General features: G+C 44.1%; 1 protein-coding gene across 2 annotated transcripts in view; it reads left to right on the top strand.

The window, feature by feature from the left end:
- USP35 (ubiquitin specific peptidase 35) overlaps positions 1 to 25,316 on the top strand; it is a 28,407-nt gene that overhangs the window by 1,288 nt on the left and 1,803 nt on the right. Inside the window, exons 1-10 of one of the 2 annotated variants that reach the window (XM_027677573.1) lie at positions 32 to 129; positions 9,717 to 10,412; positions 11,565 to 11,700; positions 16,052 to 16,181; positions 17,623 to 17,724; positions 19,391 to 19,549; positions 20,318 to 20,511; positions 20,633 to 20,726; positions 22,247 to 22,353; positions 23,137 to 24,352. In XM_027677573.1, coding sequence (XP_027533374.1) covers positions 9,731 to 10,412; positions 11,565 to 11,700; positions 16,052 to 16,181; positions 17,623 to 17,724; positions 19,391 to 19,549; positions 20,318 to 20,511; positions 20,633 to 20,726; positions 22,247 to 22,353; positions 23,137 to 24,352 — 2,820 coding nt within the window. In that variant the 5' untranslated portion in view covers positions 32 to 129; positions 9,717 to 9,730. Of the gene's footprint in view, positions 1 to 31; positions 130 to 9,716; positions 10,413 to 11,564; positions 11,701 to 16,051; positions 16,182 to 17,622; positions 17,725 to 19,390; positions 19,550 to 20,317; positions 20,512 to 20,632; positions 20,727 to 22,246; positions 22,354 to 23,136; positions 24,353 to 25,316 lie in introns of those variants that run through there. The other variant, XM_027677574.1, reaches the window with a different exon arrangement.

Here is a 25,316-nt window from a genome sequence, read left to right as displayed (position 1 = left end):
CGGCACGGCTCGGCACCGCCCGGCCCGGCCCGCTGGGAGATGTAGTTCGCCGCCTCTCCGGCCCTTCCCAGCGCTGCTCCGGGACTGCGGCTCGCAGCCGGCCACGCCGCATCCCGGTCCCGGCCGGAGGTAACGCGGGGAGGGGAGGGAAAGGAAAGGGGTGCAGGAGGGGGGCGGTCGGGGGTTGGGGTGGTCGGAAGGAGGGGGACGGGGGGAAAGGGCTCTGGGCAAGTGGTGCAGGAGGGGTGATCTGGGCTCAGGATGCAGGAGGGATGCTCAGGGGAAGGGATGCTGGAGGGATAGTCGGGGAAGGAGGTGCAGAAGGGATGTTCGGGGTGAGGGATGTAGGAGGGATACTCGGGATGAATGGTGTAAAAAGGGTGCTCAGGGGAAGGGGTGTAGGAGGGGTAGTCAGGAAAAGGGGTGCTGGAGGGATGCTTAGGATGAGAGATACGCGAAGGGTGAGGGATGCTCGGGGTGAGAGATTCAGTAGTGATACTCAGGGTGAAGGGTATTGGAAGGGTGCTCAGGGGAAGGAATGCAGGAGGAATGCTTGGAATGAGGGGTGCAGGAGGGATGCTTGAAGTGAGAGATGCAGACGGGCTACTCAGGGGAAGGGGTGCAGTAAGGGTACTTGGGGAAAAGGGGTGCAGGAGGCATGCTTGGGGGTCGGGATGCTCAGGAGTTGGGATGCTTGGGTGTTGGGATGCTGGAGGGATGCTTGGAGGAAAGGGTTGAGGATGAATGCTTAGAGGCAGGAATGCTTGGCAGTCAGGATGCAGGAGCTTGTTTAAGGGATGCAGGGAGACGCTGTGATTAAAGGGTACTTGGGGGTCAGAATGGAGTTCTTTGGAACTGGAATGCTCCGAGGGAGGGATACTCAGAGGAAGGGGAGCAGTAGAGGTGCTTGGGAGGGATACTTGGAGTGATGCTTGAAGAGAGCTTGGAGGGAGGTATGCCGGAGAGATGGTTGGAGTAAGAGCTGCTCAGAAGGTCGAGGTGCAGGAAGGATGATCAAGAGAGGGATGCTTGTAGGGAGGGGTTCAGGAGAGAGGCCCAAGTTTCAGGATTCCCAGACAGATGCTCAGAGAGAGGGATGCTGTGATCAGGATGCAGAAGGGAATGGTGGAGGTGGGATGCTTGAGGATTTGGCTTTTTAGGACTCAGGCTGCTCTGTTGGAGGGAGAGGTACAGGACCAACACTGGGAAGTGGGTGTTTGTGCATTCCTCTGGTGCCTGCAGGGCTTTGCAAACCTGTTTACAAGGCAGCATCTTGTTATAAGAAACTGGCCAAGATGGGTTCAGGTTTTCTCCAGACAAGGTGACCTAGGGAGAGACACCCAGGGGTGTTCCTATCCCACAGGGAGCCAAAAGACTCTAAAAGTGGTCAAATTCAGATTAGTTGAGATCCAACCCTGTTTCAGGTTAAATCTGCCCTGGCTTAGACTTTGCTGGTGTTACTGAGGGATAAAAGCAGATGTTGGAATATTTGCCACTGCTTTGAGGTTTTCAAAATGCTTTGGGAACTCAACTATACCCTGCTGTATCTGGTGGAAGAGAAATTTCAACTACATGCCTTACCTCAGGCTGAAAGAATGTAGCTGAGCTTTCCCCTGGGGAGGAGGCTCAAAATGCCTTGGGCATCCTTGTGATGGAGTCTGCAAAGTTTGCCATGGTCTCACTTTGCATTCCTGGTTTCTGAACTTGGCTGATGCAAAGCCAAAGATGTTGGGGGCTGGAGGGAAACTGAGGTCTTAAGTGGGCATCATATCCCAGTTTTCCTGAAGGCACCACCAAAAAAGTGGAGATCTCTGTATCTGGAAGCCATAAGGCAGTGTCTGATGAACCCCAGCCAGCGTCAGCAGTATCCACCCTCAGTCCGGTATGCTTTGGTGAACAGGACATGGTTTTTCCTTGGGTTGTATCCAGGGTTTTAATTTCTATATAGAGACAAAAGCAGACAGAAACCTGAAGAAAGAAGAGTGCTATTAATGCTATAAATACCTTCAAGAAAACAAGCAGCTTTCCGCAGTAGATACATATAAAGTCTCCAGGGATGATGATAGAAAGGACGTTGGCCTGAAGGTCAGTGCAGGATCCGGGCAGGATCCATAGTATAAAGCCCTATGGAAGTAGGGTAGCACAGCCCTGGCTGAGAGCTCTGGCCAAGGAGAAGAGCAGAAATCATTTGGGGGTAAAAAAGGAAGATACCTTCATCTGGGGGGTGTGTGGAAGAGAAACTGGGAAAAACTTATCTAGTGTGGACAGGACAAAGCTTTTGAGCTTCCAGTGCCACATATATTCAGAGAATTAAAAAGCAAGTGGGGTGGGTTATTTTTATCTGGGGTTGTTGCTGGGCTTAACCATAGAGCCAGCAGTTTGTCACTGCTTGGCTGGTGGTTAGAGCAAGCCCTGCCTCATGTGCCTTTCTCTGCTGCTGGTTTTGAAGGCAACGGGAGAGAGCAATTTAATTCCTTGTGTCTTACTTTCTGTATCTGTGCCAGGATGGCTGATAATACACTAGTGATGGTTTTGAGATGCTTTATTAGAAAAGGATACCAGTTGGTACTAGAAGTGTGTGTATGTGGCTGTTGACTGGAGGGGAGGAATGGAGCTGGAAGGAGGAGTCTGGAGAAAGAGAGGATGAAATGTTAGAGCCTTAGGCTTTATTTGGTATAGCACTGATCACTTTGACATCCAGCCAAAGACTTTTTTTAATTTGATGACTGAGTGCCTAACAGCAAAAAACACAGAGCAAGAGAAGAGTGGGGGGTCTATCTGCATCAAAGGGATCAAAGAAGAAGCACCAGAGGAATAAGAGAGCGGGGTAGGGTGGGTAAGATAGATGGGTTGAGACAGGGCAGCCTGCCCAGCACTGTTGTCACTTGGAGATGGCTGATAGAATTGTATGATGTGACCAAACATCTTTATAATGTTTCAGAGGAAAAAAGAACAATGAAATATGTAATACTGCAGAAGAAAGGAAAAGGGTCCACAGTGATCTGTGGATCTAGAGCATCAACAAATTTCAATGAAGGGAGGGACTACTATATGGTAAATTTAGGCTGATTGCAAATAGATATCTCCTAGTTAATTACTGTTTTGAGACTCCTTAGGAAAGTGTGTTGCCACAGGAGAGAAACTCGTTGTTCCCAAGGTGGAGCTCCTGATGTACCACAAAGCCATGCAAAATTCCAACAGTCCAGCAGGGTGATGATACCTTAAATAAACTTTTACTCTCTGGAGACAACAGAAGGCTGCTGTGCAGGATGGAAGGTTCTGCAGAGCATGGGGACAACCTCCTGCTCCAAATCTGCTATTGCCTGTGGTGAAGGGGAATCTCTGTTGGTGCTGTACTAAAGGGTGGTTCAGATTCTGAGGACAGGAAAACATGAAGAGCCTCGTCAGCCAAAAGTAATTAACTCCAGTGAGTAAGAGACGCACAACACAAGTGCAATCTGTCACTGGAAAACAGTTTGGGACAGGAAGCGAAGAATATATGATCTCCTTGAAAAGAGAAGGTGAATTTAGAAAGACAGATTATAATTACATGCAAAAAATTCAGCTAGGCTTCTGTGCTTGCAATTTTTCCCTGTTATGACTGCAGATGGGTAGAATCTCATTCTCTTTCTAAAAGGGTATTTAACGGGATTTCTCTGCAGTTATTAGTTCTGAATTTCTGCCCATATCTCATTAAAATCAACCTGGTGCTCTACTCTGCCACAGCACTTTATTGGGTGTGACTCAGATAGCAGCTGAGAGCAAAGTACAGTGCAGCATCAGCATTAATATATTTTCAGATCCGAAGAAGTTTGGCTGCTGGCTCTGCCACAACTTTGAGCAAATGGTTTGATCTAGATAATTTTTAAGGTTCCTTCCAACCCAAACCATTCTATGAATCTCTGGTCTGGATGTGCCTCAATATTTCACATTACTAGAACAGCATGAGTATCTGTTAGATGTGGTAATGATGTGCAGGCTATGGTTTACCCTTCTTGGCTCAATGAACAGGCATGTACTTTGAACCAAAAAAAATCCTCTTTGCCTATGAACTCATTGGACATTTGTTCCCTGCAAAAAAATCATGAGGACATAATTACTTTGAATTTCCTGGAAAACAGACCTAGAGGGGTGACAACAGGAATGGTCCTTGTAAGAAGTTGTATGCCAAGTCATGGCAAATTTTGTACAAATTTTAGAGAACACAGTATTTTTTGTGAGGTATTTTGTGCTCTAGCAAAGCACTTTGTGAGCTCCCTTTCATCCTGTAGCAGCTCAGCATGCTGCAGGATTGAGCCCTAATTGCCTGGCTGCCTGGAGGATGCTGCAGGAATAGCAATAATGTCTTGGCTGACATAAAAGAAACCATTTCAGCAGGAGTTGAGGACAATAAAAGGTGAGTCTCATTTCTGTCCTTCCAGACCTCCAGGGAATTCAGGGAAGTAGATCTTCTTCTTCTTCTTCTTCTTCTTCTTCTTTGTAAGTAAGAGGCAAATCACTTTACATATCAGTCTATGTTCAGATGGTGGGAATTTTTTTCCTCCTTTAGTGATTTTTGTCAAACTCTCTATGATGCCATTGTAGGAAATGTGCTGAATTTATTACTAAGATTTCCTAAAGGTAAGGTGCATCTCAAATCTATGTTTTCAGAGCTTTGTAAGATCTGGTGTGTGGCAACTGATACTGCATTCTGCAAAAAATACCAGGGAGCCTTTACTGGAAAACTGCTGCTGGCAGGATAAGAGAATGAGTTGATTTAGAAGTAATTGGATAGATTTCAATTGAAATGAATCCTAATTAAAGAAAAAAACAGGCAGAAGAGAGCTATAAGAACACCTCTGAACAGTACAGATTATGACGACTAAACCCAAGCAAAGCCCAAGGTAATTTTTCATCCTGAGGTTGGGTTTTGGTTTTTTCTGCAGTTTACTCCCCTGCAGGGACCCAACTTGTGGTCAACAACACCTATTGCAAATCTTGAAATACTTCATTGAATTTGTGGATCTAGGTGGAATTTAAGTTTGAAGCCAGGGTTGATCTCTTTTACAGCACCCTTTATATTTTGAGGGGGCGTGGGAGAAAGCATTGTGGACCCTGGTGCGTATTTGTGGGTGCAGTGTGTGGTACCTAATACCATGAACACTTACTAATCTGCCAGGTGGAACAGAGTGTCTTCAGGACAGTTTTATAGGTCTGAGCAATTGCCTGACAAGGATGAGGTAGCAATACATCCCTATTCCAAAATACATCTAGCGCATCTTCAAAAAATCAAGAAACATTATCTGAGAACCTAGTTTAGTCATCATCCCTTTGGTTCTTGGTATGATCATATATAGTACATCCTCTTGGAAGCTGTGTCGGGGCACATGAAGAAGGAGGTGTCTGGTAAAGACCAGTGTTCATTTACCAAGGGTAAATCATTCTTGACCTAAATAATGGCCTGCAAGGATGGATGGGTAGATCTGTGGGTGAGGAGAGGGTAGTGGATGTTGTCTTCTTCGATGTCAGTAAGGCTTTTGAGATGATCCCTCACAGCATCCTTCTATCAAAGACACAAGAGGAACCAACAATCTAGATGTGCGGACTGCTAATTGGGTAGGAAACAGGCTGGAACTATCCTAGGACCTTTCCTTTTTAATATTTTTATCAACAATGTGGAGGAGGAGATGAAATTCACTTTGTCAAATTAGTGAGTAACACCACACTTGGGAAATAGTCAATATGCTTGACGACAGGGCTGCCATACAGGAGGGCCAGGACTGGCTGTGGCTGACATGAACCTCATGGAATTCAACAAGGACAAATGCAGTGTTTTGGGATGGACTCACCTGGGATGGATTAACCCCTTGAACAGTTGAAGGCTGGAGACTGACTGATAGCAGCCACCGAATGACTACAAAGAGGTTATTCAGGAGATGGATCCAGGCTTTTTACTGGAGTGCAAATTGGGAGAATGCAAAAAAAACAGACATAAATTGAAACAAGAGTTTCCAACTGGAAATAGAAAAAAACTTCCTACTGTGAGCTAGTTAGTGCTGGGGCAGGTTGACCAGGCTGGTTGTGTCATCTCCATCTGGGGATATTTTCACGCACTTAATGGATAAGCCCTGGGCAGCTTGGGTTGATTTCAGCTTTGTGCAGGGATTGGGCTAGAGACCTCGCAGGAGTATTTTCCTCCTGATTCTGTGACTTTGCCTGTGTTGTTCCTACCAGTCATTCACTGGGAGAGCAGAACAGTTTGCCATCTCATGGGATTTTTTCTTTTTCCCTGTAAAGCTCACATCGTGTACTTTCTGTTTTATGTGAGCTACATAACAGATGAGAACCTCAATGTGGCTCTTCAGTTTAATAATTAACTCTCTGACCTTCTACTTCATCCTTGTGTGCTCTACGAACTTGGTTCTCTTCAAAAGCAGGAATGAGCCATCCTCCCACCTCTTCTGTGAGTTTTTAATGCTGGTGAGGAAGAAGAAGTGCAGAAAGATTGTTCTACTTCAGGAGCACTCATTATAGAAGCCTGAATATTTAGTCTCTTTTTTTTCAGTATTAAACAGAGGAGAATCAGGGACCAGATCTCCAAGGCAGCATTAGGCTGCCTGACAGTGAACTGTCCTTCCCTCTCCTGCAGTTCCCTGGGTTATTTATGACACACTTCCAATTTCTACAACAAATGAGACAGTGATCTTACAGACAACACTCCAAATCACTTAACTCCTCCACTGTAAATCGTGATTCACTCTCCATGCAGGTCCTGAGGGGGAAAAAAGTTAATATTAGATACCTAAACTCATATGTCTATGAAAGCATCCAGAGCTGTGCTTGGCTCAAATTAGCATCTTAATTCCTAGCCTTTGACATGTGAATGATCTTTTAGTGTAAAATGCTCTTTTAGTGTAGTTTTAAGACTATAATATTTATTATTGCATATTACAAAGCAACTTGAATGTTGCTTTAATGTCATTCTAAGATTGTAATATATGCCCTGGCTAGCATCCTCCATCCTATCTTTGTCTGGCCCACACCCAGGGAGCAGCTTGATCTACCCTAATACACAAAAGAAACATGGGCTTTGCTGACATGAGGGTGGTTAGAGAGGTGCAGATGGGGCTGTAGTACCCAAAGCCCAACTTTGTACTGTAAAGTCCTTCATTAGTGAGGAGAACATATACCCTTCTCCCTGAGAAGGACTTTTCAAGGTCCTAATGTCAATATGAGATATTATGATGTTTCCTGATGAGGAAGATGTTCCTTTGGAACTTGTTTGTCTGTCGACTATGGAGGGAGTTTGTTTCAGCCTTGTCCTCACTTCACTGTGTCAGACAAGCCCTAGTTGCACTCTATGCAGCAGTGCTGGGGTAACCCATCCTCATGTCCCTTTCTGTGATCAGCCTGTGGAGGCTGCAAATTTATCTTAAAATTCAGATGGAATTAGACTCTTTTCATTGAAAATTTGGATGAAGTTTGGCAATGCTAAAAGAGCCAAAATCGCAGTCATTCAAGGGACAGTGGTGGGCAGCCATTACCCCTGAAAGGGGTAACAAGACCACCCAAGATATACCAGTGAACTGTGGTGATTGATGAGTCTAGGTCTAAAAGAACTGTAGCCATTTTTTTACCTTCCTGCCTGGGTAGTGTTTCCAAATCGCTGTGCCAGGCTCAGCATGGATTGCTCCAGAGAAGTGACCACATAACAGAGAGACACAACCAGTGAGCACTGTAGATCCTCCTGTCTCCTCCTCATCCCTTATCCATCTGCCAGATATCCAGGGTGTCAGGGCTTAGGCTGGAAAGCTGCAGAGAGGAGGTGAGGGGGTGCCAGCTTGTCTGTAGGTTTGTGCCAGTCTCTGTATGGCCAAGGTGACCACTGAGCAACAACGACGACAAATGCTCCTCCTGATTTCAAACTGTCTGCAAACCTCACCTGCTCTCCAGGTGGACTTTTAGCCTTTGCTGTCACTGTGGTACTTTCTGTTTGAGGTGAAAAGACATTACCTGTGGGATTTTGTCTTCTCTTCTTACCTTGTCCTCGTTTGCTACTGGTTTAATGCAGACTGATTCCTCAGGAGTCCTGCTTATGTCTTCTATCCTGGGAAAACAATGTGATGGAGAGTATTAGCTCTGCCATAGTTTGTTGTAGGGAAGGCAGCAGTGATGCTTGCTGGGGAAAAATAAATCCAGCACATGAGCAAAGGATTGTATGAGTCAGCAGACGGGACAGAAAGGCCAAAGTAGTTCCTGAAGAGCTATTGCAATGTAGGCTGCTGTCATTGCTGGATTGGGAGGTGGCTATATATATATCTATCTCAATAACGGGACTTTTTCACCTTGTGAGATTGTGGGGGAAGCAGTAATGGGAAGAGGTGATGTTTAGTCAAGCGGGAAGGCTTCCCAGCCAAGAAGCTGTGAGTCAGAGCTTGATGTTTGTATCTGGCATGGGTTTTACTTCTCCACTCGCAAGTAGCTGTCTACCAGGAGAGAAGATACTCTCTGGCTCAGATACAGGCTTACTCCAGGAATGGTATGGTCCTTGGATGGTATCTGTTGAGGTCCTTTCTGGATGTCATCTGTGAAACTTTGGGTACATGTCACCTGCATGTATATTCTTCATTAATATAACCCTGACCACTTGAAAACCTTCAAATTTTTTCCAAGTGCTAAGAAAAGATCTTTCAACTAACCTTGCTAGGAATTGCTGTGTGTTGTCCTCATTTCACAGATTAGGAAGCTGAGGAACAGAAAGGTGGTGATTATTATTCTGGTCAGGTAAACGAGTGTGGATTGTTTCAGGCTATAGGCAGGAAGGGACTTTCTCCAAATGTTATTTGTGCAGTTCATTGCACTGGCAGGATCTGCTGTGGGTGAGCCTTTATATAGTCCCTGTAATACATTTTAAGAAATCCTGACTGTCTAATTTTATCATTCTGTAATGGTTTTGGTTTTGGTTTTTTGTTTTGTTTTGTTTTGTTGTTGTTGGTTTTGTTTTTTGTTTTGGGTTGGTTTTTTTTTGCAGTAGTGGATCCAACACCTGGTTATAAATGTTTTTCTGAGCTTTTCCAGGGAATTCCTTGGGGTTTTTTTTTAAGCACTCTCTCCTCTAATGCTTTATTGCTGGTGAATTTGGGCCATGACGAATGTGAAACTTTGCCTGACTCTGCAGTTTCTCTCGCTTTGGTCCCACATACAAATGCGGCAGGTCCCTGGGGAACAGCCAAGACTGCACTGCTCGGAGCAGCTGGCAGCGCAGTGTAAATGTCAAACATACACCCTTGCCATCACACAGAGAGGCTGCAATCCCACCGCTGCTTCCCAGGGCTTTTCTCTCCTTCCCTGAATGTGAAGACAATAATTGGGAGCATTTCTGCCTCTTGAGGACAGCTGAGCCAGCAGACAACATTATAAGACCTTGACTCCCTTAATTCCCCACTCATCCCCTCTGTGCGTCTGTAGTTGGTTGTTTACAAGACAAAAATTCTCAAATGTTATGATTAGTCTGAAGAAGTTCTGCATTCATGCAGTTTGGGGGCTTTAATCTCTGTCAAACATGACCAGGGTGGAAACGTTTCTGAATGCCACCAGGAAAAGGGCTCAAGAATTATCTTCAGAGTGGTCTCAGACTGCTCTCAAGCTCTGTTTCTTTGACCTTTCTTGCCATCCTGGGCTTGAAAGCTCAGCAGACCCTTCTTGAACTAACCTGCTGCTCTGTTCCTCTCTTTTAGGAGCAGGAGCAGAGATGGATAAGATACTGGAAGCTGTGGTGATGTCCTCATACCCCAACAATGTGAAGCAGGGGCTAGTGAGGCGTGTCATTGAGGCGTCGAAACAGCCCATGGACAGTGAGCAATGCTGGTCCATGCTGGAGCTGTCCACCAAGCTTTATCTCACCGGGGACACCAAGTATAAAAGAGAGATTGGGAAGGAGGTTTTGGAGGTCTACGGCCACTATCACCCGGAGGAATTTGAGGAGTTCTTCAATGTCCGCTTCCTGCTGAGTCTACTGCAGGAAGGCTATGGACCTCTGGGGAAGAGAAGCCATTACATACTTGATTATATCCAGTTAGGATTGCAGTTTGTCCTGGAAAGCCCATCAGCAAACAGCATCTTCAGCTTATTGAGGATTGAGGTGCTCCGGAAAATCTGTGAGAGACCCAGCCCCAAGCAGTGTGCAAAGATCAGCAAACTCTTAACTCAGCATCCTCAATGCATTCCCACGGGAAAACACCAGCTCTTGTTCTGTCAGCAGCTGATCAGATGCATCGGGCATTTCCAGTGTGTCTCCGAGGAGGAAGAGCAGATTATGGAATTTTTGGAGCAGGTGAACAAAGTGAGTGGTCTGCTACAGAGGATCTGGAGGACTCAGACCTCAACCATCCTGCCCTCTTTGAAGGAACTGTTCACTATCATTTCTTCAACAGGTAATTTAAAAATAGTAATAAAAAAGGCTGGGAATGTAAATGTTGTCTCTGATGAAGTCAAATTTAATTAGTTTGACATCTCGCAGTGTTCTCATCCACTACAGAAATGCAGCCACAGAGAAGTATAATAAACAAGCATCTCAAAAAGTTACCCAGGACTTTGAGCTGGGAAAATAATATCCCCTGAACACACACAGAGTCTGCACATAGGAGCTGTTAATGGGATTGAAACATTTGCAGCACAAGTTCGTGTATTCAGCACTTCCCAGCATCAGTTGGGCTTAAGGGAAAGCACCTTATCTACAGCTGGTTAGAATGGAACTTTAAAGCTTTTAGAAAAGTCACTCTCTTATGACTGACTTGGTGGTACCCAATGGCCTGCTCCCTACCAGAGACTAGGGTTAAAGCTAAGGAGTTATTTCTCACTTATCTAGAGGCATGAAGCTCTATTGTCTGTTTGGAGGGTGGTTGCATAGTAAGGTGAGACAGAAGATATTTATTCAGTTTCTGGGGTCTTTAGGTTGTTGTGGAGGGTTTCAGAAGGTTTTTGGAGGTACCAGTGCCATGAAAGTCTGGGGATCTCCTGCTCCAGCTATTCCTAAACCCACAGGAGATTACTTTTTCAGTGCCCTCTGTATGAAAATCTCATCCTTTGGAAGGTGCTCCAGACTGGCAAATTTGCAGTTGCATCCCTTTGCAATTATTTGCAATACTTAGTAGAAATAGAGCATGCAGAGGAAATTTGGTACCTAGGGTTGGCCCAAGGATGTTCTTGTGTTTGGGCTGTGTATAGCTTCATGCAACATCCCATCTGCTAAGACCCAACTTCATTATGTGCTGCACCGGGATTTGGGGAATTGTCCTCCTAGCACACTCCAGCTGTAGGTTCCACATTGCTCATTGGCACCAGCTGACAATCTGCTCCATAACATGTGGATGTGGCCCTTGGGGACATGGCTTAGTGTTGGACTTTGCAAGTGCTGGGTTAGTGTTTGGACTCTATCTTAGAAGGCTTTTACAACCTAAACAATTCTATGATTCTGTTTACATGGGCAGAAGTGATTTGATTTTTAGAGATGAGAAATGCCCTCATGTGCCTGGTTTTCCTGGCAACTAACATCTTCATTGCTGGTGCTCGTCCATGTCTTACAGAGGAGCAGGAAGTGCCGTCCAATGCCTTGGCCAGCGTGGTTCAGTTTGTCCCTCTGGAGCTCATGGATGGCGTCATAAGAAACCTAACCAACGATGACAGCATCACTGATGTGCAAATGATGATGGCCATCAGCAGGTAGGAGAGGCTGCATTAGTGAATGTCATTCTCAGTTCGGAGAAAAACTTGCCCCAAAGCTGCACTCAGTTTCTCTGCGTGGTTTTATCTCCAGCAGTTTGGCTGGTGCTGTCTGGTGAGGAGTGTGTGGGGAAAAAGGAAACTTCTGTATCACTGCTTCCAGCCCTGAGGTCCTAAAGAACTAGAATAAGGACTGGTGGTTGTTGTTATTATTATTATGACAATGACTATTACTATATTTGTTTGGTTTAATTTGGTTTCTTTTATTAGAAATAAATAGTATTATGGGATACCCAACATAAGATATCTTGAGAAGAGTTTTGTTTTTTTTTTCAGAAGGTGTTGAGGTCTTTTTCTTCCCAAAAATCTCCTTTACAGAATTTCATGTTGATCTCCATCTTCCTTCAGAAGGACATCGTCCAAAATAAATCAGTCACAGCTAAAAATCTTGGGGAGGATCTTACCTTGACCTTTGTCAGATCAATGTGGTGCTGCTGGACATACAGAGTCAATAGCATGATGAAGAGTAGTGGGTGAAACACTACCTGGCATGCTAGACCTGGTCTTTGCAGCACCAGAGCCCTCTTTTGCATCACCAGATCTTCTTTGCACACTTATGCTTATGTCCAAATCCTACTGCTCCTCTGTGCTCCAGTGCCTTGCTCCACATTTGCTTAGGAGTATCTTCAATGATCTTAAGGGTTCTTTTCCAACCTAAATTATTCCATGATTCTATCTTTAACCCATGCTTTCCTTAGAGGTCTTCATTTAAGGAGATGATATTTACACACTGTGAACTTAACACATGGGAGCTGCTGTGACTTGATCTTACTGGAAACATCTTTTTTCCTCTTCTTATTACAGGGTTCGTTTGTCCCTCCCAGTAAGGTTGCATGACAGAAACACATTATTATAATACACATAATGTTACAGGAACTTTATGTATGCAGAAAGGGATTACTTCTCTTTGGCTTGCTGGGTAAGGCCATGGGTTTCCTAGAGTACAGAGCAACCCAAGACGAAAGATTAGGTTATCATTTCAGTTCCTAACCCTCTTCTCCATCTTTTTCTCCTTCTGGACACCTGCTGCTGTGAGCTCCAGGTGATGAATCCTCTAAGAGCACCAGTTTCTAAAGATAGCAGTTGCCGAATCAGTTGCATCATTCCTTAAAATGTTCTTTGTCATGTGGAAGAATGAGTGAATGAATCAGAGTTAGCCAAACATTAAGCAGAGCCTGTAAAATGTAATTAAGATCACTTAAGAGAAATGTGGAAGTTTTGGCAGCTTGTTTATGGCAGATGGGTGCCCCAAAAGCCAGCATGACCATCAGCCTTTCAATGAGTGTGTGCTCCATGCCTAGAAAATCAAAGAAAAATGTACCCGATACTTCAGCTTAGTGAAAAGTGAAACAATCTTTCAGCTTAGTATTCCTGAAAAAGTAATCTCATACAGAAGTGTATTCTTCCAAAGTTTGGGTTTGGGAGTTAGTAGCAGGGGAATAAACTGGACATAGAATGGAGCTTCTGGTCAAGTGTGTAAAGAACAAATAATGGTAAAAAAAAGCAAGGCTGGCACCTGCTGGTATAAGTGTACACCACAATCTCTTTTAGAGAGTTTCTTACAGAGTTTGTATCTTTTAAAATAAACTCTATTAATGTGCACCCATGATGTCAGAAGTACTCACTGATTAGTTTTTAAAATTTTTTTCCTGGGTTTGTATCTATTTCAAAGAGCCCAGGTACAGATTCAGAAGGCATCTGCTGTCACACAGCAATGCTACCTCCAGACACTTGCTACCTCTAGAAATCAGGGTCTGAGCTTTTAAAAGTTTAGCATACCAAATCAGTGGTCCCTTTGGAAAATTAGGGTCATCACTACTAAAATATCTGTGGATCTTACAATGTGGAAAGTGCAATGTGAATTTAAAATGTAATTTCTTCCTACTGTAGCAACCTGGGCAGTACTGTAACTTAGCCACCAGTGCTGGCAAAAAAAATAGTTTGAAGCAAGCAAGGTTATTTTATGCCTGTTTAAAAGAAAATGGGGTGAAAAGGAACCTTTGGATCTCTGGATCCATCTCTCTGCTTTATAGGCACTGACATTACAGACCCCTTTCATGAATGTTCAGCTACTCTTCTCAAAGCAGGACAGGCTTGTGCTCCCACTGCTCTTCTTTCATAGCTGTTCCACCATGGGGTTGCTTTAGTGGATTGAATCTCTCTTCTAACAGCCAGCCTTTGTATATTTCTGGCCATCTTATAGTTCATCTGATCTTATGCCAACAGAAATAGCTGAAATACCTTTTGCCTCCCTGGTGTTTATTCCTTCATTATGTGCAGGCAGAGCAGTCCCTTCCCATCTCTGCTTTCCCATGGCTGTGCTAAACAAGCCAAGTTATTTTAAGCTTTTCTTGCAGGAAATGTTCTTGGACACAAATGGTGTTTGTGCACCGTGTTCCAGGTGCAGTTCATCGTGACAGCCTGACCTGAGGTGTCATTGTTTTGCTTGAGAAAACACCTTTTCTTCTGCACCACAGCATGGTGCTGGTCTTTTCCATGGCTGCTGTTACACTGGGAACTCATAGTCACCTGGTATCTGCCTGGTTGTCTTCAAGCAGATGAGTTACCATCATGTACCACCCATTTCTTGTGCCTTGCATGCATTTTGAATCCATACATTTCCTTCCAGTTCAGCATTTCTGATCCTCAGGGTCTTCCTTATCCTCCTCTTGTGTTGATGATGCCTGACAGCTGTACATCATCTCAAATTTCCCAGACCTATTCAGGACATGTGTGCTAAAATAATTAGATCTTCAAGAATGTTGCTAACCCCCTTTCAGACAGTCAGTTGGATATGATCTACTTCTGTCCTTTGACTAGAAATTCGTATGTCCAGATAAATCTGACTTTGGCACCTTTGGCGAGCCTCTGTGGCACTCTATCTCTTCTTCCCATTCATTGCCTATTTTCATTATAGGAACCACCTTCCTATTGTCCCCACATAAAGCACCATGGAATAGTTAATAGAGGCATTAAAACTCACCAGAGTTGAATTTTACATTATGGAAGTCACCAACTCCTCTTGTTTGGAGTTCATGAACTCTTCATATTTCGCTTTTGTATCAGCTGTCATTGCTCTTGTTTCTGTTCTCAGATCTTTTACCTACCTCCTCTTTGTCAGCCTGATCAATTCCTTCCTCTTGCTTAAAATGGAGTCAGTGGGTGTGTTTAGTTTTAAAGTCAAATCTAGAGGCCATATCATATCTTTAATCTTCATCACATTCACTGTATACAGAGATTGCATGGCTTTCCTTGTTCTCCTCTGATGCAAATATCTGTGGAAGCTTCTCTGGCCTTTGCTTTATTATCCAACTTGGCTTGACTTTTGCTATTTCTCAACATCCCAACATATTCTGCTGGTTTCTTTACTGGCTAGAAGTTAATTTTTCCGGTTCCCTGTAGAATTCATTTGTTCCTGCTCTTTGCCTTGTGGTGGTTAGTTATCTGTCTTGCCTTCGTATATTTTGCATGAGTTACAGATTGATAAGCAAAAGGAACTGACTGGTAGGATAGCTGGACTGAGGTGGAGCCTGAAGATCTGGGATATCTTCAAATCAAAGGTACTGAAATGTTTGACACTTGGAGATCCCAAGTCTTAATTACTTCCCAGTTGTTTAACATTGAGTTGTAACAGAAAAAATGTCTCATCACTTAGTCTGAGGTTATTGTTTTATGAGAGACTTCTGTAAAGTATGTATTTCTTCCAGAAACATGACATGTTGGTTGAGTGGTTACGGATGAAATTTGTTAGCTGTGACGTTCAGGAATAACTGGCTACTTTTAGGGTTACCAGGTTGGGGCTTCTTAATGTGTTTTTGGAAATCAATGTTTCCCACACAGAGAATGAAAAGATCTGAATCTGAGTGTTTTTTCCTTACCAGTAGAGATGTAAGGGATCGATGTAGAGATCATACCAATATCACTTGTTTTCTAATGGTGACAATGCAGAGACCTCGATCAAACCCTCACGTGGGTGGTCTATAGAGCACTGTACCAGTGTACAAAACTTGAACTCAAGCTGACTGAAGTTAGTGGAAAAAAATCCCCATTTTATTCTATAGACCTGGGTCTGAGCCTCTGATGAACCACAGCATGATGATGGCATTGGGGTGTTTCCAATTCAGGCTCTATTGCGCTTTGAATAACACGTGAAGTGCCTTAAGAAGAGCCCGTCTCTTACTTTGTCATCCCACTGACTAGACACCAGTTTGGAGAAGATTTGACCCGGAGTGGAGCTTGGGTTTCACAATATGTGTATCAAATTTATTTAAGAGTTTGTATGTCATTTCAGGATGATTGATTGGGTGTCCTGGCCCCTGGGAAAGAACATAGACAAGTGGATCATTGCTCTGCTGAAGGGTTTGGCTGCAGTGAAAAAGTTCAGCATCTTGATTGAAGTCACTCTTTCAAAAATAGAAAAGGTCAGTTGGCTCTTTGAAATGTGATGTGAACCACAGAAATATCATCTTGCACCTGAAATATCATCTTGCCTTTCAACTGAATTGAGGACGAGATGCGACTTGAGATGTATAGAGAAGAGTTTGCTGTCCCAAGGGATACTGTTGTTGCAGCTAGGAATGATATTCCCCTGAACAACCTGGGGTTCTTCAGGTCTTGGTCTGCAGAGGTACTGATATCTTAAAGGTTATGAAATAAAGTAGCCAAGGATTTTCAAGCCAACCAATCACTTTCCTTCCCAAACTATAGAGCTCTTGTAAAACTTGACTTTGGGAAGGTGACATGCTCTCCTTTGACTGTACCTGGATCAGTGCTGGCTGGCACAGGCAAAATACATAACAGTGAGCATATCAAGAGTCCACACAGTCACAGGTCAGTTTTAAAGCCTGTGTCCTGGTTTAGTTAATTTATTAGTACAAATAAAGCCCGCACTGCCATTGCCATCACGTTTCAACAGTTAGTACTTCCTCTCTCTGAAAACTCTGTGACCAAGTGCCGAAATTGGTTGTCACTACTTCAAAAACTTTTCCCATGCTGTGGTCCTACTGTTCCTTCCTTTGAATAACGGGGATAACACCTGGCTGAGCTGCCAGTGGAAGTCACCATAGAAGTTACTATGACTGTGTTCTTAGGGACATGGTGGGCTTGGCAATGATGGATTAATGGTTGGGCTCAATGATCTTAGAAGTATTTTCCAATCTAAACGATTCTGTGATTCTATAATTATCAGTACTGGAACACTATCAATAACTGCATTTGTTCTTGTGATACCCCAAGTGCATTGAGCAGTGGGAGAGTAGCCAAGCACCTCTGGCTTTTCTTTATCTTTCCTTTCATTGTTAATGCATAGGAAAGGGGCACAGCCCTTAAAATAATGTGATTTTTGGAAACCTTCAAGAAGTGTGATCTGAGAGGAGTAGAAGCTATATAGGTATTTCTTGTAAAGTAGGATAAATATCATTATTTAATCTTTGAAAAAGGTATTTGCTTTTTATCTCTTTGCCTGAAAGGTTAGTGATAAAGTTCCAAATATCTTAATAAAATAGAAGAGGCACATTTTAGAAAATCTAGCATCCTGCTGTGCTTGCATGGCCTTGTTCATGAGGAGGTATGAAAATGCAGTGCTGTTACAGAGACATGCACCTTGTTGTGCCAGACATTGCACAAGCCCAAAAGAGTGAGAATAACCCACATGGTGTTTTTAGGATGCCCTGAGGCAATGCTCTGGACAGGAGATGACTCTCGAGGCCTGATTGCAGGCTGTTTGCTTCAATGTCCAACATGGATTAGGAAGAGACCGGCAGCTGTGGTAGATGCCCAGTGCCTTTCTTTCCTGCTGTTGCCTTCTTCTTCAGTTTGCAATGCTATTCTGCCTTCTCATTTGCTTTTTTTCTCTCCCTCTAGGTCTTCTCCAAGTTGCTGTACCCCATTGTGAGAGAGGGGGCTTTGTCTGTCCTGCAGTACATGCTGCTGAGCTTCCAGCACTCCCACGAGGCATTTCACTTGGTAAGGCTGTGTCTGACACTTGGATGAGGGCATTGCCCTGAGTGTAAAACCGTGCTGTGGGGCAGCACGGGTAGAGGGGGACCTAAGGTGCTGAGATATTGGGCCATCTTTCAAAAGCATTGTACGGCATCAGTGCAATAGGACTAGAGGAGTGGATCAGAACATTTCCACTACACAGATTCTCTGCTGTTAAAAGCAAAAACAACTTTTGGCAGCATTTAAATCTCCACTTGTCATTTCCACAGTGATATTCTATATTTTGTTTTGCTGTTGGCACAAAGGCACAGCTCTGCTTCCCGCTGGTGTTACCTCTGGAATGCTGAATTTAAAAAGTGAGGCTGAAGGCAAAAGCATGCTTGCAGTGATTGACTTGATAAAAGTATTAATGGAAAATTACTTGTATTCATGTTTGAGTTCATACTTTCTTGTTAAAGACCTTACATTTGGCTTTTCACCTGAAGTTCGCAGAATAAACAGATAAGGCTGGAAAAAAACAAAGCTAGACAATATTTTCATTTTTCATTCCTCAGCTGGAGACACTTTAAATGAGCCTGAATTTCTTGAGAACCGATTTGGTTTCTAAAAATAGGGTCATTCCAATGTATTGCCTTCGGTTGGGTGTCCAAATTTTGAAACACTTCAGAAGCTGTCAGTTGCTCTTGGCTTGAAGTTTCCATCTGCAGTCCAAAGAGGATAAATTTCCTCCTTTATTTAAAAAAAAAAAAAATCAGGGCAGAAACCTCTCTTGCTTCTTATTTTTTGTGTTTGCCCTGGCACTTTGGAAGAATTGTTCCCACCACAGGTTGGCAAAATTTTGATGTATAAAATGGTGCTGGGATTGATTTGTTTCCCCAACAAATCTTTCCTGTTGGAACGGAAATAGTTAAAATCCTCAACATTTTGAAAAGAAAGAAAAAGAACAGGAGAGGAAGACCAAGGGAGGAAGAGAGGACCAGGAAATGGCTGGACTGGAATCCTGATACTGTACCAAGGATTACTCTGGGCTAAAAATGACATAAAATATAAATATGAAAAAGGTTGTGTAACTGCCCAGGGTCACTGTAGCGCATCTGCAGGGTTGGAAATAGGTTATTATTTTTCTGTGCAGCTGTGGGGTCAGCAGAGGGTGCCCATGAGCAATGGATCCTTGGTATTTGCATCTGCTCATGCATTTTTACATTTTCTAGATGAAAGCAAAATAACAAACCTGCTGTTTATATACCTGTTGCCACCCATCTGACCACACCAATTCCAGTTCAGTTTATTCAGTATAAAATAAAATAGAGCACAGCAGACAACAGTTCTTTTAGGCTAATTCCATCTATCTTGCAGGTTTGAATCCTTGTACTTGGCAGTCGGCATATAATGCTCCTTTCCACTGTGGATGTGGGATTTAGGAGACACTGAAGCATGGCAATTGCAGTTCAGCAAAGCAGCAATACAAACCTGCAGGTGTCATGCAACATGAAACCCTCTAAGGTTGACTAAAGTCAGCGGAAGAGTTGCTGTTGAGTTCATAGGGTGAAGTATGAAGTCCAGAATGGGACTGAAGTCAACTCCTATATATTGTCTTTTCTGCCTGTGGGTGAATATCGTTCCACCAATTGTATGTTAAAGCTCTGTGAGTAATTTGGAGTAATTTTTGTAGTGAATTTTCCTTTTTCAGCTGCTTCCTCACATCCCCAGGCTGGTGGCCTCTTTGAAGAAGGAGGATTCCAATTCGGCAACCAGCTCCCTGGAGCAGCTGGCTGAGCTCATCCACTGCATGTTCTTCCGCTTCTCAGGATTTCCAGACCTCTATGAACCTGTCCTAGAAGCAGTTAAAGTAAGATATACACTTTTCAGTGATTTTTCTGCTTTCCATATGGAAATGGCATCTTAGTTGGTAGCCTAGTACAGAGGGACTGTCCTACTGGTAGGGATGTAATAACCTCAACAACACCTGAAATTGTAGTAGAAGAGAGGGTTTAAAATTCTGAGTTTGAGCCCTGCCTAAGCAGGCTGAGGGAAGATATTTCGCTAACGGTGGGCCTTCAGAAGTCCTGATGTTACCTGTAGTTTTTAGTCATAACTTTATTCTGGAATGCCTCTAAAGGACTAATATGGTCAGGTAAACACCTCCTTGCATGGAGGCATGTTCATGTGAAGACCAGGGAAAATGAGTTTTGTGAGAACACCTCTAGCAGAGGAGTTTTGCAGTTGCCCATTACTAATTCTTCACAGGCAAAGATCAGTCCTAGAGTCACAGGATCATAGAATCTCCTGAGTTGGAACAGACCCACAAGGATCATCAACTTCAACTCCTCACCTTGCAAAGGACAACCTCAAGAATCACACCATATGCCTGAGAGTGTTGTCCAAATGCTTCTTGGCTTGGTGCAATGACCACTTCCCTGGGAAACCTGTTGCAGTGTCTAGCCACCCTGTGGTGGACACTTTTCCTGATATCCAACCTAAATGTCCCCTGGCAGTGCTTCATGCTGTTTCCTTGTGTCCTATCAATAGTCACCAGAGAGAAGAAATCAGTGCCTGCCCCTCTGCTTCCCCTTGTGAGGACAGATAATGACTCGTAACACAGATCTCTCTTTCCAAGGCTCTTCCTATTCCAAATGAAGACCGGATTAAACACCTCTTGGGACAAAATGCTTGGACCTCCCAGAAGAATGAGCTGGCCTGCTTCTACCCACGCCTGGCATCTAAATCAGAGACAGGAAAGATCGGGTTAATTAACTTGGGAAACACCTGCTACATGAACAGCATCATACAGTCTCTTTTCATGGCTTCAGAGTGAGTTTTTCCTCACTTGCTCCCATTCAAGGCTGCTGCAGGTCTTACTTGTCACACCAGCCTTGCATGTCCTACACTGATTTTCCATCTTACAGGTTGCACCTCTGCTTTTCTTTCGCAGCTTTCGGCATTCAGTGTTGAATTTAACTGAGGGCAACTCCCAGCCCCTGATGACAAAGCTCCAGTGGCTCTTTGCATTTTTGGAGCACAGTCAGGTAATTATTTCATGTTCTAGTTATTTGTTTGGACTGTCGGCTGCGGAAAGGCTCGTCTCCAAGTTGCTTCCTGCCGGCTCCAATGTGCTGATAAGGAGCTGTGGATCTTGGTGGGTTTTCATAATGGGACAAATTTTGTTTATATGAAGGAGGCTTATTTTTGGGGGTGGAGGAGGGAAGCTCCTATCACCCATGAAAGTGAGCTATGTTCACTCCAGGCTGTCTATCTTCAGCCTATGGTCTTCTTGGGTTGGGCTGATGTAATAACTAATAGTGTTGACAATGAAGTCCCTTTGGCAATAGTTTACATCTGTGGGCAGCTGAAAAGCCTGTTAGTGTAAAGCAGAGGTTTTGTTTCTTGCTATGCAGCAAGGATAAAGACTGGAGCAGCTCACTTGTCCCATTACTCCACAGCAAAGCACAAGCAATCATTGAAAATTGCCTTAAAAGTTGTTTTGTTAAAAGAATAATAATAAAAAAACCCTTAGACTCCAATACTTTGAATCCTCTGTATGTGAGGGAAAGTAAAATAAAAATAACACCCTTAAACTAATTATGAATGTTTCCATAAGCATGAAATTTAATAGAAGTGACTCCTGGAGATACAGCTAAGTCATATCTAGCTCCTCTCTTGAAAATGTATCTTTCTGTCCCTAGAAAGATGAGATTTTGAAAATCCAGTGAATTTTCCTTTGCTGGGTAACGAGTCATCTGGGCTTCTCCATTTTCCAAGCCTTGACTGACAGAGCTGGGTTGTGGCATTGTGGTATTATGTCACTACAGATGACTTAAGGGGAAAATATAGATAACCTGTTAAATTTAATATTTGGTCATAGAAGAGTCTAGTATTTGATAGCAGGTTAGGGCATCTGTGTTCTGTGATGAGCAAGTACAGAAGCATATTTGCTTGTTGTGTAGTTGATGGTTAATAGTTTCCTGCTAATTTCCTTTTAGTTATTTTTCTTCTTTGGGCTGTTCTTAAAGTCATTTTTTTACCAAAGATGGGTCTTTTTCCATGTTAATTAGACAGCTGCTTCCTAATGGCATCAATTACATTATCTGTTAATGCAGATTACCTGCCTGCAGTGATCAGAATGTTGGGTGGAATTTTAGCGGATTTTTTGCTTTGTTGTTTTTTTTTTTATGAAGGGATTTGGTGAGAGAGATCCTGATCAAATTAAATGGAGCAGCAAATTAAATTCAGACTGAATTAAGCAGAATTATCTGGATCAGGCCAATAAACCATTTTAAAATTGAAGAATAGACACATGGATATAGAAGTATATGTAAAATAATGTCTGAAATTCATCCTTACTGTCCTGGCTTGTAGCAAACCAAGAAAGTCTTCCTGTGCACTGGGATTAGCCTTTGTAGGGAGAAAAAAGGGATCTTATCAAGCACAGAACAGTGTGCTCCCAGTGAAACAGCCAGAAAGGCATTCCTCTCCCCTCTCCATCCCCCAGTGTGAATTGAGAACAAAATCCCTAGGATTAATTGCATTTCTTCTGTGTTGCTGGCAGCGACCTGCCATCTCACCTGAGAGCTTCCTCTCTGCCTCCTGGCCACCCTGGTTCACCCCTGGAGCTCAGCAGGACTGCTCAGAGTATCTCAAGTACTTGCTGGACCGGTACGTGACAAGCTCTGTGATTTTGGAGCCTGGTGTCAATGGCATCCCTGGACCAAAAGTAATGTTTAATGCTGACCCACATGCACATGAGAGTGGAGGCTTGGGGTGAGAGGTGGTGAAACTAATCAGAGGCTCCTTGATAAAACCCTGATTGGGCAGTCCTAGGGGTAAGGTCAGAACTTAGTTCGGCTTGAAAATTTCTGCCTTTGCTCTGAAGGCAAGGGAATTCATAGAATCATAGGATGATTAAGGTTGGAAAAGACCTCATGATCCAACCATTAACCTGACACTGCCAAGCCCACCACTAAACCATGTCCCTAAATGCCACATCTACACATCTTTTGAACACTTCAAATGTTGGATGCAGGAATGGTGATTTCACTACTTCCTTGGGCAGTCTGTTCCAATGCTTGACTACCCTTCCAGTGAAGAAATTTTTTCTGATATCCAGTCTAAAATTGTACCAACTTTAGAGATTTACCTGACAAGCCACTCAGCCTCCTCTGTAAAATGGTGGGCTTTGCCTTTCTCTTACCTAGAAATACCAAATCTCTGGTGAGCCAGTGATCCCTCTGGAAGTGGGGAATCAATGTCACACAGAGCCTTCAGGTTCCCCAATCCTGCTCAACTCCTTCCTGCCTTCCTCCTGCAGCATCAGACCTCTGGGTACAGACAGGTTAACTGGGATTAACCACTTGGAGTGAAGAACAGGAATCCTACTTTAGAAACTACCTCTTGGTGTTGCATTGATGCATAATGCAGCCTTTTTCTCCCCTGCTAAAGGTTGCACGAAGAAGAAAAAACTGGGAAAAGGATCTACCAGAAACTCAAGGAATCCAGCTTGATGTCTCAGGCAGTAGAGCATCATTACTTAAACAAGACATTGATTGAGAAGATGTTTGGGGGTAAAATGATGACAAAGATCCGCTGCTTGAAGTGCCTGAATGTCTCTTCCCGAGAAGAAGCCTTCACAGACCTGTCCCTGGCTTTTCCTCCATCAGACAGGAACATGCATGGGAGCACACCTATTCTACCAGTGGAAGAAATTGGCCCACAGTTCATTGAGCCTCCTGTAAATGCAGGCCAGCTTGCAGGGTCTCCTTGGATCCGGAGGAAGGCCCCCATGGCGGGGGATCCTGCAACCCTGCCGATGTTGGTGGAAACATTGGGTTTCCAGGAGCCGGGAAAAGCAGTAAATCCCTTAAGTGGCAATGATGTTAGTGTGGATACAGCCAAAGACCCTTTCTCCGCTTTTGGGGAGCAGGCATGTGCTCCCAAGGACTCCAGATCTGTCCCAGATCTAATCAACTATTTTCTTTCACCAGAGAGACTGACAGCAGAGAATAAATACCACTGTGAGAAATGTGCATCCCTGCAGGACGCAGAGAAGGTGGCAGAGCTGACAGAGGGTCCACACTACCTCATCCTCACGCTGCTGCGCTTCTCCTTCGACCCACGGACTATGAAGAGGAAGAAGATCTTGGACAACATCTCCATCCCTGTAGTGCTCAAGCTACCCATCCTTGTTGCTCCAGAGGAAACTGAGGAGGTTTGCCGATGTGGGAAGGATAGTGCTGCCCCAGGAAGTGGCTTCATGTCTGTATTGTATGATCTCTGCAGTGTAGTGGTGCATTCAGGCATCTCCTCTGAGAGCGGCCACTACTACTGCTACTCCAGGGAGTGCACTGACACTGTCCCCCACGAGCAGCCCCAGGATGGGGTGCCAAAACCAGCCTCTGACAAGCAGTTGGACTTGGAAATCCAGTGGTACCTCTTCAATGACACCAGAGTTTCCTTTTCCTCCTTTGAATCAGTCAGCAATGTCACCTCGTTCTTCCCCAAAGACACTGCCTACGTCCTCTTCTACAGGCAGCGGCCGGGCAGGCAGAGCTGCCTGCTGCACGAGGCCCTGGCTGAGGCTGGCCACCTGCATGGAGAACCTTCCCTCCATAAGGACTTGATGGAAGCAATTTCCAAAGATAACATCCTCTACTTGCAGGTAACTTCCGCTGCTGTGCACAACAGGGCGCGATCCTGCAGCTGTCCGGCTCATGGGCCATGTTCCCACCCATCCGGGCAGCAGTGGGATCATGTCCTGTGGTTAAAATCCTGCAGATACCAACCCACTCCCTGAAGCCAAATCCCTTTTCCTTTTTAGCACCCAGATATAAACATGTTACAGTTTCCTGTTGAAACTGGGCATTGAGATTGGTACAAGACACCTTGTGCCTGTGCTCAGGGTTGACTTGCTGTTGTCTGCCCTTGGGAGTTCAGCCTGAAATTTTCTTCTAAGTGTCTGGAAAAGACAGAATGATGGAATAGTTTGGGTCAGAAGGGACCTTTAAAGGCCATCTAGTCCAACCTCCTACAGGATGAGCAGGGACATCTTCAACTAGACCAGATTGCTCAAAGCCCTGTCCAGCCTGACCTTGAATGTTTCCAGGGATGGATCATCTACAACCTCTCTAGGAAATCTGTGCCAGTGCCTCACTACCCTCATTGTAAAAAACTTGTTCCTTACATTCTACCCTTTCCTCTTCTTCCCACCTTCGCTCACTGGTAACCAGCTGTTCCTTCCTACCACCTCTGACATTCACCTGAGCCATTGCAAGCCAGGTCATTTTTTTTTCTCCTTCTTACCATAGAATCACAGGATGGTTTAGGTTAGAAGGGACTTAAAGGCCATCTAGTTCCAACTCCCTGCCTTGGGCAGGGGCAATTTCCATTAGACCAAGTTGCTCAAAGCTCCATCCAGCCTGACCTTGAACACTTCCAGGGATGGGGTATCCACAGCTGCCCTGAGCAAACAGATGAGCTGGGAATACAAACTAGGAACAGATTTCATTCAGCTGGTGGAGTTAAACGCTTTCCAAACAGTAGTATCCCATATGACAAGAACAGCATGTGGGAGAATTTGAGCGGTCCCTCCTCTCCCAGAGGTGTTATGGAAGGGCTGGTTTTTG

Source organism: Neopelma chrysocephalum, unplaced genomic scaffold (assembly GCF_003984885.1).
Source record: "Neopelma chrysocephalum unplaced genomic scaffold, ASM398488v2 Primary Assembly neopelma1_43, whole genome shotgun sequence".
Lineage (NCBI taxonomy): Eukaryota > Metazoa > Chordata > Aves > Passeriformes > Pipridae > Neopelma > Neopelma chrysocephalum.
The sequence above is the reverse complement of the archived record's forward strand: the minus strand, read 5'-3'. Positions and strand labels throughout refer to the sequence as shown.